The following is a 13,543-nucleotide window of genomic DNA, read 5'->3' on the forward strand; positions in this document are numbered from 1 at the left end:
AACACAGCCAAACGTTCCTCCCTATTTCAGACCACAGGTGAATTGCAGAAGTAGGGAACACCTGGACCAGCTCCAAGCCCACACAGAACTGAACCTCAGACATGAATCATGGTTTGGCTCTGCATGAGCTGGTGTCAGAAAGCACGTGCTCAAACTGAGCAAGAAAGCAGATGTGGGACTTCCCTCTTGCCTCTTTTTGGAGGAAGTGAAATCACTCTCTTGCAATGCAGATGCATAACTTTTGTAGAAAAGTTGCCTTTTTCTTTTTAGAGACCAAAGTTTAGCTTTTAGACACAAGCCCTCGAGAGTGGCCATTTGGAGAGTTTATGCGGTTGCCTGTGCCTTTCAGGACAAGAAAAAGTGGAAGAAATTGCTGGTGAGCAGAGTAAAGCAAGACAAGAATGGGTGAAATGCTCTGGTCAAACTCTTGGAGGTCGATTCCTCCCATGTGACCATTACAAGCAGCAATTGCTGCTGGTGGTGTGCAAATTTAAGTTGAGCCGAAATTCCCATTTGCACTTCTTCTTTCATTTTTTCCCCATGAATTGAAAAGAGAACTTCCTTGAGCACAGCAAACACAGTCATAGGCTTTGGATCATCTCAGGTATATGGAAATTCCAGAAATATTTGGTTTCTTTTGTTTTTTAAATGTATATTTGCTGCTTACTTTTCTGAGTACAAAAGTGATGGTTACCCATCCCTGTGTTTAGTACTTGGTAGATTCTCAATAAAATTTTGTTAAATGAGTACAAATATGCGTATTGTTGAAAACTCAAAATGTAGAGAAGAGTGGAAAAAATTTAAATAATTCATAAAACCTACTTACTAGATGTAATTACTGTCAATGGGTCAGTTGGTGTATATTCCTCTAGTTACATTTGTACATGGTTGAGGTCATATTGAATGTATGTCATGGCTTTTTCACATAACATTATGGCATAAGAATTTCTCATGTTATTAAAATTGTTTGAACATATAATTATGATGGCTGTAAAATGTTTTGTCATATGGATGTAATATAACTTCACTCTTTTTTGGCTCTTTTAGTCATTTCCGATTTTCTTTTGCTATGATAAAAGTGAAGAGGAAGGCTGTCCAAAAGTAAATGACAATGACTAGGTCTTTAGAGATATAGGAACACCTGAATATAGAATTATCTATATTCACCTTGCTTGTATTTTCACTGAAGAAGAGTGAAGTCTCATCAGGATCTATTAAAGCCAAAACAAAAAGTAAGAAATTGTCAGCATGTCTTCATAACAATGTAAGTGAGTTTTCTAATTCTGATGAACTAGCCCTGAAACAGTTTGAAGAGAAGTATCTGGATATTTCAACAGACTTACTGGAAGTACTCAAGGGCTTTCAACTCTAATTTTTCTAATTCTAGGATCACTTTACTGAGCTATAAATTTATAACTAACTGATTTATAAATTAACCAGGACATCCTGTACAGAGGCTTGCTTCTCTAGCCAAGTAGAAAATGGACACTGGTTCATAAATTAATCCCTCTTGAATGTAAGTGAATTCCCCAGAGCATGGTAACTGAGGCATGAATAGAACCAGAATGTGGTATTTCTGGGTTCACAGAATACTATCAAGGTTTTTTTTAAATTTATTTTATTCAAGTAGAGTTGATTTACAATTTTGTGTTAATTTCTACTATACAGCAAAGTGATTCAGATATATATATATATATATTTTTTTCTTTTTCATATTCTTTTCCAATATGGTTTATCACAGGATACTGAATATAGTTCCCTGTGCTATACAGTAGGACCTTGTTGTTTATCCATCCTATATATAATAGTTTGCATCTGCTAATCCCAAACTCCAATCCATCCTTCCCCCACTCCCCCTCCCCCTTGGGAACCACAAGTCTGTTCTCTCTGTCTGTGAGTCTGTGTCTGTTTCATAGATAAATGCATTTGTGTCGTATATTAGGTTCCACATATAAGTGATATCATATGGTATTTATTGATCTCTGTCTGACTTACCTCACTTAGTATGATAATCTCTAGGTCCATCCACGTTGCTGCAAATAGCATGATTTCATTCTTCTTATGGCTGAGTAGTATTCCATTGTATGTATGTTCCACATCTTCTTTACCCATTCATCAGTCAATGGACATTTAGGCTGTTTCCATGTCCTGGCTATTGTAAATAGTGCTGCAATGAACATTGGGGTGCATGTATCTTTTTGAATTAGAGTTTTCTCCAGATAATATGCCCAGGAGTGGGATTGCAGGATCATATGGCAGCTCTACATCAAGGTTTGAATAACTAGTGATGCTCAGCCTGTGAAGCTAGGCAACTGGCCTCATTATTTCTGAAAACACTTGTCAGCTGCATCACTGACAATCTGTGGTAATTCAGTTCCTTGAAACCTTCTTTCCAGAATGCATACAGGTGACCTGTACACTGAAACATGACTTTTTCAGTCTCAGCACTGCATCTGTTTCATGGTATGATTTGGGGAGCCATAAGGGTGAAATTGGGAGTTTCCATTAACTCCTCTGGATTCCCTGGTTCCCACTAAGTGTACTAGTTGTCCCAAAGAATTGACAGAGCTGGGCTTCAATTAAACCTGGTTCTAGATCAATGGGCCTGGAAACACTGCTCTAAATTATGGGGTTTAATAGACTTAACATTAGCGTACAGAAGCAAATTCAGGAAATTATCTTCTCCTAATAATATAATAAATGAATTGCTGCTTTAAAAAATTGAGTAATGGGGCCTCCCTGGTGGCGCAAGTGGTTGGGAGTCCGCCTGCCGATGCAGGGGATACGGGTTCGTGCCCCGGTCTGGGAGGATCCCATATGCCGCGGAGCGGCTGGGCCCGTGAGCCATGGCCGCTGAGCCTGCGCGCCCGGAGCCTGCGCGTCCGGAGCCTGTGCTCCGCAACGGGGGAGGCCACAACAGTGAGAGGCCCGCATACCGCAAAAAAAATAAAATAAAAAATAAAAAATAAAAAAAATTGAGTAATGAAGAGCCCCATTCATTTTTACGCACCTATCCTGGTTACATGCACTTAACAATGGAATGAAAAAATTGAAGTTATAATAGTAGGTACCAACTTATTGCCAACTGTACACACAGGAAAAGGAAACTGGTATTGAAGTCCCAGAAGAGAGTAGTCAGGGAAAAGCTGAAACATCAAGAGAGTGAACAGAAAACAAAACCAAAGCTTTCTTTCAAAGCTGGAAAACTCTCCTGGGGGTAACAGCAAAGTGTGTGGTTGCACTTTTTCTGAGTGCCCACTACTGCTGCAGAATAACCAGTCCTGGGGGAGGTTGGGGGCAGTTAGGGTAGTTAACTGATAAGGGTATAGGGCTAAGTTTGCATATCTAGTACAACACAACTTTTTCAACGTCCTGATGGACCTTAATATTCAATCGACTCTCATTTCCCCATTTTGCCATTAGATTAGCCTAAAGAGGAACTAGTGGCTTTAGGAGAACTGCTGAACTTTTTGTTTCAGCAACGGCTTTCTTTCCCATCAGTTCAGTCTGCCCCAAGCTTGCTGGCTGCTACTTAGTGCTAGTGTGTCAGGCTGGGTGGGGCTGTCTGAGCCATGACCAGCTTCAGGGGTGCCATCCTTATCTGGGCAGTGGCAGCATGGGCTAAAATGAACAAATCTCTGGGAGACACAGATGAGGATGGATTTCAAAAATGCAAGAATACCTTAAAACTACCTGTTCTGGCAGTCTTACCTGGAGGCGGCTGGGATAATCTGCGGAATGTGGACATGGGACGGGTGATGAGCTTGACTTACACCCACTGCAGGACCACAGAGGATGGACAGTACATCGTCCCTGATGAGGTCTTTACCATTCCCCAGAAAGAGAGCAACCTGGAGATGAACTCAAAAATCCTGGAGTCCTGGGAGAATTACCAGAGTAGCACCTCTTACTCCATCAACATGGAGCTCTCCCTTTTTTCCAAAGTCAATGGCAAGTTCTCCCCTGAGTTCCAGAGGATGAAGACCCATCAGGTGAAGGACCAAGCTGTAACTACCCAGGTTCAGGTAAGAAACCTGGTCTACACAGTCAAAATCAACCCAGATGCAGAGCTAAGCTGGGGGTTTAAGAAGGAGCTCATGGACATCTCTGAGCGTCTGGAGAACAACCAGACGCGGATGGCCACCTACTTGGCGGAACTGCTGGTCCTCAACTATGGTACCCATGTCATCACCAGTGTGGATGCAGGGGCTGCTCTCATTCAGGAGGACCACATCAGATCTTCCTTGCTCCAGGACAGCCAGAGCAGCCGCAGTGCAGTGACAGCATCCGCTGGAATCACCTTCCTAAACATCGTGAACTTCAAATTTGAGGAGAACCACACCTCCCAGAACGCCTTCACCAAGAGCTACCTCTCCAACCGAACCAACTCCAGGGTGCAAAGCATTGGAGGGCTTCCTTTTTACCCAGGCATCACCCTCCAGGCCTGGCAGCAGGGCATCACCAACCACCTGGTGGCCATGGACCGAGCTGGCCTGCCTCTGTATTTCTTCATCAACCCTGACAGGCTGCCTGACTTGCCAGGACCCTTGGTGAAAAAGCTGTCTAAGACAGTGGAAACTGCTGTGAGATGCTATTACACATTCAACACCTACCCCGGCTGCACAGATATCAACTCGCCCAACTTCAATTTCCAGGCCAACATTGATGATGGCTCTTGCGAGGGGAAAATGACCAATTTCTCCTTTGGCGGGGTTTACCAGGAATGCACCCAGTTCTCAGGGAATGAGGTTGTCCAACTCTGCCGAAACTTGGAGCAGAGGAATCCACTCACTGGCGATTTCTCCTGCCCCTCTGGCTACACCCCAGTCCAGCTGCTATCCCAGACCCATGAGGAGGGTTACAACCACCTCGAGTGTCCACGGAAGTGTACCCTCCTCATCTTCTGCAAGACGGTGTGTGAAGATGTCTTCCGGGTGGCCAAGGCAGAATTTAGGGCTTTTTGGTGCGTGGCCAGTGGCCAAGTACCTGAAAACTCAGGACTTCTTTTTGGTGGCCTCTTCAGCGGTAAGAGCATCAACCCTTTGACAAATGCACAGTCATGCCCAGCTGGCTATTTTCCATTGAGACTTTTTGAAAACCTCAAGGTATGTGCCTCTCAGGACTATGAGTTGGGATATAGGTTTTCCGTCCCATTTGGTGGGTTCTTTAGCTGTGCCGTTGGGAACCCCTTGGTGGATTCTGCCACGTACAAAGATTTAAGGGCACCTTCTCTAAAAAAGTGTCCGGGGGGTTTCAGCCAACACCTAGCCCTCATCAGTGATGGGTGCCAAGTGTCTTACTGCGTCAAAGCTGGGCTTTTTACAGGAGGGTCTCTGCCTCCCGTCAGGCTCCCACCTTATACCCAACCACCCCTCATGAGTCAGGCTGCCACCAACACTGTCATAGTGACTAATCTTGAGACTGCAAGCTCCTGGATTAAAGATTCCCAGACCCACCAGTGGAGGCTTGGAGAGCCTCTCGAGCTTCGCAGGGCCATGAAGGTCATCCATGGGGACAGTAGTGGTCTGTCTGGAGGGGCCGCAGCCGGGGTCACACTGGGGGTCACCACCGTCCTGGCAGCTGTCATTGCCCTGGCCATCTATGGCACCCGGAAGTACAAGAAGAGGGGATACCAGGTGGTCCAAGATGAGAGGGAGAGTTTGGTTAGAGACACGGCCGTGAATGGAGACGCCCTTGACCAAGAACAGGTGCAGAGTCCAGCCTAGGCTCTCCTAGGAAACTATTTCTCTCGTCTGCAGCCAGAGCTTCAAGCATGTCTTTCATTTTTTCTTTCCACTTCTGCTTTCCTAAGTATTGATGTGGCAAATGCAACAAAAGGCAGGTATAACTTTGTGACTTTCTTTGGTCTTTGGTCCAGAAAATGAATAGAGCTACGTGGACAAAGTTGGGGGAGGAGTTGGAGAACAGATGTGACTTTTTAAGCAAAAGTCCTCCTGGAGCCTAAAACACGAGGGAGTTGTCTTTTCTCTACCTGCATCATTAAGTATCTTCACCTGAATGCCCATGTGTAAAAAGAGAGGAGAGAGAATGTTGATATTTGAATTTGAAGACGCATTTAATCTGAGGTCAGCCATGGTTTCCAGTTCACGAGCTCTAAGAATTTATGCCTTTACGTGTTACCCTCCCACCATTTTCTGTTTTTAAAAAGCTGTCTGGATTTCATGCTCCTGGAGGCAGACAGAGCCCCCAGAAGACACGGGAGGTCCTGCTTGGCTATTGCTTTTCAGCTTTGAGGGCTCTGCATTGATGAACTGTGTCATCTCCTCTGGGTCCTCTCAACATCATCTGAACCGAGAGATGGTGCCTATACTAGGCCCACTTTCTCCAACTTCACCACAGTTAAGACTTACTGAGACGAGGCCACTCTTGGACTTCAGACTAGTGTCATAAAGTCCTCAGAAAACATTTTAACATATTAACTTCTATTAGGAGGTCAAGGGAGAAGGGATGGTTTGGAGACCAGGAGTGAGTGAAGAAAGGGTAAAAACTAGAAAAGATTCTGGTGCTCATGGGAAATTGAAATTCTTACCCACAACCAGCTACTTGGTTTTGTCCTCTTAGCTCATCATTAATGGGTAAAGAAAGGAGCTGCAGGTTTGGATAGATCAAGCATTACCATCTCATTTTCTGTTACCAAGGTACAATCCCTTTCTCTTCCATGGATGGCCATTCCCTTTTCAGGTCCTCCCATCACATGCACACACACCCTCGAACACACACACACACACACACCACACACACAAACACACACACACACCACATTCCAACAAGAAGTCTGCATTTTTCTGGGGGTGGGAGATAAGAAAAACTCAAGAAGTCAAAGTAAGCCCACACCTAAGTGTCACTTCATCCCTAAAACCTAAACAGAATAAAAAATACCAATGATGTCCCCTACCCTTATTTTTTTTTTCCAGCAGAAAGGGGGTTGACATGATCAAATCAATTCTTTTAAATGAAACGAAAAAGGCATCCAATGTCATTTGTGACACATTTATTTCAGTTCCAGGCTGACTTCCCTGGGACATCTAGCATGACACATGATTGTTACTTGGCAGTTGGGGCTTTGCCCAATTTTCAAAAGTCTCACCTAATTGTAATTATTAGGGTGAATCTGTTAATATTCTTCTGCAACATTTTTTAGAGTTACATATTTCTTCACCAAATCAAATGTCATTGGTGAGTTATCTTTTATGAAGGATAATTTGTCCTGTCCTCATTAACATTCACAGTCAAGAGTTTAGGCTTATATTAGGTCCTTCTTCTGAGGAGCTTGAAGCATCCCAGACGGTGGGGAGATGGGAGGGGGCGTCACACATTCATCTCGCACTGTGATACAGGGAAGTGATTCACAGAATTTGAGTCATGCTCTCAACCAGAGACACTGATTTCTACAACCTCTCTACCAAACCCCTGCTTCTTAAGCATTAACATGTTCTCCTTAAGCTCTGGGTGTTTTGTGGGTATGTTTCAGCCAAGCTAACCACTTTCCTGCCAATACTGACTTCCCCGTGAATTCTTTGAAGATTACTGAGTCAGAGAGACCAAGTATAGCTAAAGCCTCCCAGACTTTTAATGCACTAACTGCCCGTTGAAATGAAAAGTTCTTCACCAACTTATATTTCTAACAACGTTGCACATAAATATGCATTAAAATGTGTACTTAAGGAATACTCTGTCTGACTGTTCATCCACAGGAAATCAGAATGAGGGAGTCTGCGGCTTACATTCATCAATTCACTTTACAAAATCAGAACCTCCATGAGGGGTTCACAGGCTCTGCTTTCAGAATCCTGCTTTCCTGACTGGCTAGCTCAGCCTGGCATCTGCGGAAAAACTAACCACACTCCACAGACTATCAGAAATAGAGACACACTTGGGTGACAAAGGCGGCTTTGCAATTGCATTGTATTTTTGTGATCTCATTAGTATCGAGATGATCAATACTAAACATGTATTTGAAAAACAACAGCCTGTAAACTATTGAAACATACACGATATTGTAGTCAGGTGAAGGGAACTTTAAGAAGCAAACGTTCATGGCTTTTAAGACGGTCTTTCCCCCACAGTTTCACTTACTTACTTCCCCTGCCACATGGCCTGTTCCTTTAGAGGAACAAGAAGTCAAGCTAGGTAACTTGGTCAAACGTGTGGGTAGAAAAGATGTGAAAAACTTAGAAAAAGGGACTATCCCGTTCAGTGGACGGGCTTGTGCTTGCTTACGGACTTGGGGAGGTAACCCAAAGGCCTCACAGGTCGGTGTACTGGTCTACAGAAAGCAGGTCGACGGCAATTTTGTGGTTGTTCGTTTACTATTTATTGTTCTGCACATACACCTCATGAGCACCAGGTGGCGATGTCCTCTCACAGAGCAACACCAAGGACTTCAAAACACGCTGGTTTCAAACAATGATTTGCAACAGGACATTCACCTGCCCTCTCCCAGACCCACCTCCTCCCCACTCCCCATCAATGCCAGTGGCCACAAACAAGGAAAGAGGACAAGGTCCTTTCTTGTACCACACGGGACCTTCCCCCAGTCCTCTCATGCCCACAACAGTGCAACACCAGGACGAGCACTTTTGACCAAGTATAAAACCACAGAGAAGTCCAAGCTTTACAAAAAGGGGATGAAAACACAAAGGCACACACAACTACACATGCACAATTCATCTTTTAAGGGATGAGCATATAACAAGGTTTGTCTCCAATCCCATGTGTCATCCCTGGAGACTCAGGAAGGGAGAAACTAGGCTGCTGGTGCTAAGACGATGAAAGGAAAGGCATGAAATTCCCTGCACGGGGCAGGGAACACAGCAGGGCTTCCGGTGGGAGAACTTCCTGTGTCAAAGTGATGGATGCACAGGGCCTCTGCTGGCGGGGGTTCTCACTGAACCCGAGACTGTACCTTTCCAGGTTGGCACAAGAGAGAGGGCAAAGGAATGCCTCCCGCCTTGCCTGACACAGTGTTAGAAAGGAAGTTTAAGATTCCTTCTTCTGAGAAGGTCCCACAAAAAAGAGCAGCATGAGGATGAGGTAGCCCCTACTGAGCCTCCTTAGAGAGCAAGAGACACGGGGGCACCGATACTATCAGCGCCCTAGGGGGGGAAAGGCTTGAAGGTACGAAGATGAACTCTCAAAGGGGTATTGCCCCTGGCACACTGCCTGCCTTACACGTTCCCTGCATCCTCTTCTTTCTGCTCTTGGCCGTCCCCTTCTCCACCCACACCTTCTTCTGCCTGATCCAGGGAAATCAATCTCTCCCCACGGCCCTCTGCCGGTTGTCAAAGCATTCTGCTTTCTTTCCCATCTCCTACTGCACAGCTCTATCTACCCGCTGACGCTCAGTCTGCTTCCTCATCCTCTGTGGGTGAGGAACCCAGTGGATACTTGACAAGGGTGCTGAATGAAGGTAGGGATGGTACTAGGCTTATAATGTGGCTCATCTCTGGCACGGCGTAGCCTTAGCCTGGCCAAGGGCATGGACGTGACATCAAAAGCTGCTGCGATGTCTCTTCCATTGAGTTCAGATGTTTCCTTCCCCACTGTGGCAGGAAACTGCCCCACGGTGCGGTGAACTCAGGCCCTGGTCTGCTGGTGAGATAAATGACTGATGAGCGAGACTGGAGCTCAACCAGCAGGAACAATTCCTCCTGTCAGAGCTCCCTCTGTTGGAGCCGATTTACTCCCCTATAGCCATTTGGAAAAGGAGGGGAGCATGACCCAGAAGCTGGGTGACACCCAGGTGAGCCCACTGGCCACCCGATAGTCAAAACGTCTGCAGGCCTAAGAGCAAGCAGCTCGGAGCCCGCTCTCAGAAAAGCTTGGCTTCTGCTTCTAACTTAAATACCATTTTTGAAGTTTCTTCCATTTCCATCTTTCTAGCATCGAAAACCTTCCACATACTATGAAATATATATGCATATATATACGTCAAACCCCCCAAACATGAGGTATATAAATTCAAATTAGTATCCAGAGGAACTTCCCCCAAACACGTAGTTCAAAGAACCCACTTTCAAAGGGAGGATTGGGTTTCCCTTCTTGGTCCCCCTTCTCTCTTCCCTGACACGCAATCCCTTCCTTAATGGGAGCTGAAGGGAATGTCAGGGAGGGGATAGACAGGGTCTTGGGACACAACCCAGACGCAGGTTGGACTGGACCCTAATGTGGCCCCAATCCTGCTGGGAATGGGCTAGAGTCTCCCTCACGCTCTGGGTCATCCTGTAATCGATGAGGGAGGTGAGGGGCCCAGCACCACCTCCGGGCTCTGATTAGCAATTGTGCACGGAGACAGATTGAAGCCCTCGTAGTCTGGCTCAGATCTCATCTTGAAAGAGATATACGAAGGAGTCAGTCCAGCCCTCAGCTTACACATCTTCCCAAGCATAGTTCTGTCTTCTTCTGGGTCCAAGTTTACTATGGGATAGGCTGGCAAAGGGTGAGGCAAGTCAAGGGCCCACAGCCTGGCTGTTTCATCCCCATCAGAATGGGGGTTTGACATCTTGTAAAACAGAGTGTGAGAACACGATGGGACCCTCCACCAACCTGGCCCAGCAGTGCACACACACGCAGACATGCACATGCACATACACATATATGCACGCACACAGATGGCACAGAGCCCAGCCTGGGCTCCACTCACAGTGACTGGATGAAACTCATGGAATCTTTGAGCTGGTCTGGGATGAGTTGGGAAGAAGGCTATGGGCTCCTCTCCCTGAGGACTGTTCAGATGCTAAGTTGGATGCAGGCTCGGGTCTGATCAGAAAGGGGCCCGGAGACATCTTGGGATGCTGCCCCAGAGAGGAATCCCAGAGCCTATCCATCTGGATGCCTCTTTGGACAGGCCAAAGGTGGGAGGAGGAGGGAGGGCCCGGAGAAGCCAGGGCGATGATGAGAGCTGAGCCTGCTCCCAGGAGCCTGTGCCACCCTGACCCTCTTGGCAAGAAGTGCTTCCCTGCTGTACACCGAGGCACGGATTTCTGACGTCACAGCAGTTGCGCGGTTCACCACTTTGCCCCGCGGTCTTGCACAGTGAGAGCCCCTTACCTCCAGCAGAGGAGAGAAAAGCGGAAACTCCGCTCTCAAAGCAGAGTGGAAGCAGCAAGAAGCCGGCTGAGGCATGAACCTCCGGCTTCACAAGGCCAGGATAAGGAGTGCCCATACCCTAAGCGTGCTGCCCGTCCCCCCTGCTTAGGGGGGTGAGGGGGGTCCCTGCCTACCCAGCACCGAAAACTCCATGGGAACAGACTGAGGATGGCCCTCATCCCACGTCCCCTTTGCGTTGGATGAGGTTTGTGGATGACACCACCTTGTTCATTCTGGCTGCTCCCCCCAGCCTGGGGCTGGGAGGGATGGTGGGTGGAGACAGGACAGGAGGGGAGGCAGGGAGTTGGGAGGGCATGGTGCCAACTTCCACCTTGACTCTCCCCACTTCCTGACCTGTGGTCCCATGGCCTCTCCCACCCCAAAACCCCTCCAGTTCAGTCCTTCTCCTGGGCAGCACTGTCCTCAGAAATGCCCTGGGCAGCCAGTTCAGCCAGCACATTATCCAGGTAATTGGCATCTGGGTAGCCGTGGCCAGTGAGATTAGAGCCAAACTCTGTCTTGTGATGGACCTCGTTCCAGATGACGGTATCTGACTCGCCTGTGGTGCTGGACGTACCGATGGCAAAGATGAGACGGCGATCCCAGGCCACAAGCAGCAGCTTCAGGACCTAAGAGAAAAGGCAGGAGATCAGAGTCAGGCATTCAGTGGTGGTCAAAGACCATCCCTTGGGAAGTGGAGAGTCCTCCCAAGGCTCCTAGCCCCTCCTGCATCGTGATGCCCTAAGCAGCACAGTGAACAGAGAGGGATTTGGAAATGGAGTCAGGGACCTGCAGGTTAAGTCTTGACTCTGTCATTGACTAACTGTGTGACCGTGGACAAGTTACATCACCTCTCTGAGCTTTAATTTCCTTACTTATAAAATGGCAATGGTACACTTTATTCCTGAAGGTTGTGTGCAGCTTAGGGAGCATTATGTGAAAAGCACTTTCACAGCAGTGCCTGGCACACCTACTCAACAAATGTTAGGTGCGAGCGTCATAGCTGCATTTGATTTTTTTTTTTTTTTTTGCGGTATGTGGGCCTCTCACTGTTGTGGCCTCTCCCGTTGCGGACCACAGGCTCCGGACATGCAGGCTCAGTGGCCATGGCTCACGGGCCCAGCCGCTCTGTGGCACGTGGGATCTTCCCGGACCGGGGCACGAACCCGCGTCCCCTGCATCGGCAGGCGGACTCTCAACCACTGCGCCACCAGGGAAGCCCCATAGCTGCATTTCAAAAGCTGGGATCTAGGCATCCAAGGTACTTATGATCTGAGATCTTCTGAGCTATGCCTTCCCCCTGCCATCACCACCACCTGAATGTGGTATTAATTGATCCACAGCTAAAGTTGTGGAATATCTCTCCAGGGACATGGTGGAAGCGTTTTGACCTCTTCCAGGCTCTTTCATATTTATTTTCTCATCTGATCCTCACAGCCACCCTTTGAGGCAGGTCTGGCAGGTACTAATATTATCTCTATTTTATAGGTGAGGCTCAGAGACGTGTTAGGGCTTGCAGAATGTTCTAATTCAGCTGCATTAGAAAAACCTTTGTTAAGATGAATGCCTGACACCTTGGCCAGCATGAAGAAGGCACTTGATAAAAATGCATTGGGTTCAGGGCTTCCCTGGTGGCGCAGTGGTTGAGAGTCCGCCTGCCGATGCAGGGGACACGGGTTCGTGCCCCGGTCCGGCAAGATCCCACGTGCCGTGGAGCGGCTGGGCCCGTGAGCCATGGCCGCCGAGCCTGCGAGTCTGGAGCCTGTGCCCCGCAATGGGAGAGGCCACAACAATGAGAGGCCCACGTACTGCAAAAAAAAAAGGCATTGGGTTCAAAACTGAATGAGTATTACCATGGTGTGAGCTGGAGGTGGGGAATCTTAATAGTAATAAGAGTAGCAGGCGTTGAAACTAAGAGTTACCATTTCCTGCGTGTTTACTTACTAAGTGCCAGGCACTGGGTCATGTAATGGTTATAATAATTGGCTAAGACAGGATGCTCATTATCCCTTCTCTGCAGAAGAGGAAACAGGCTCAGAAGACAAAAGATTTGCCTTGGTCATGCAGCTAGAAAGTGCCAGAGGGGGCCTTGACTTCAGGACTGCTTGGCTTTCCCATCCCTGGTCTCAGTCATGTCTCTGTTGACTCTCAGGTGGGGATCAGTATAGATTTCATGGAGGAGGCTGCTTCTGAGCTGATCTCAGAGAGAGGGGAGGATATGAGGTATATTAATAGAGTAGGACATATAGACGCTGGAAATACATATCATCCAAGGCGTGGATACTTAAGATTGCTGCCACCACGCTGGGCATTTTACAAACGCTACCTTCATTTAATTCTTACAACATCCTGTCCATAGCTAGAAATGATCACCATTCTTTTATAGATTAAGTCAACTTTATGTCAGTTCCCACAGCTGGTAAATGGCAGAGCT

The 13,543-nt window shown here is 47.2% G+C and overlaps 2 protein-coding genes across 3 annotated transcripts in view; one reads left to right on the plus strand and one right to left on the minus strand.

The window, feature by feature from the left end:
* Nucleotides 1-3,572: 3,572 nt before the first annotated feature.
* On the plus strand, nt 3,573-5,726 carry MPEG1 (macrophage expressed 1). Its single transcript, XM_060105360.1, has one exon. It carries the CDS (start codon nt 3,573-3,575, stop codon nt 5,724-5,726), a length of 2,154 nt encoding a protein of 717 aa, XP_059961343.1.
* Nucleotides 5,727-8,327: 2,601 nt separating this feature from the next.
* The window catches only part of DTX4 (deltex E3 ubiquitin ligase 4), a 36,416-nt gene continuing 31,200 nt past the window's right edge, over nt 8,328-13,543 (minus strand). For both annotated transcript variants that reach the window (XM_060104176.1, XM_060104177.1), the window contains one exon: nt 8,328-11,738. In XM_060104176.1, the coding sequence (XP_059960159.1) occupies nt 11,505-11,738 (234 nt within the window). In that variant the 3' untranslated portion in view covers nt 8,328-11,504. The remainder of the gene's footprint in view (nt 11,739-13,543) is intronic.

The sequence above is a fragment of the Mesoplodon densirostris genome, chromosome 7 (genome assembly GCF_025265405.1).
Source record: "Mesoplodon densirostris isolate mMesDen1 chromosome 7, mMesDen1 primary haplotype, whole genome shotgun sequence".
NCBI classification, from domain to species: Eukaryota; Metazoa; Chordata; class Mammalia; order Artiodactyla; family Ziphiidae; genus Mesoplodon; species Mesoplodon densirostris.

Coding starts and splice junctions, on each gene's coding strand:
- MPEG1 (XM_060105360.1), top strand. CDS start 3,573: ATGACCAGCTTCAGGGGTGCCATCCTTATCTGGGCAGTGGCAGCATGG.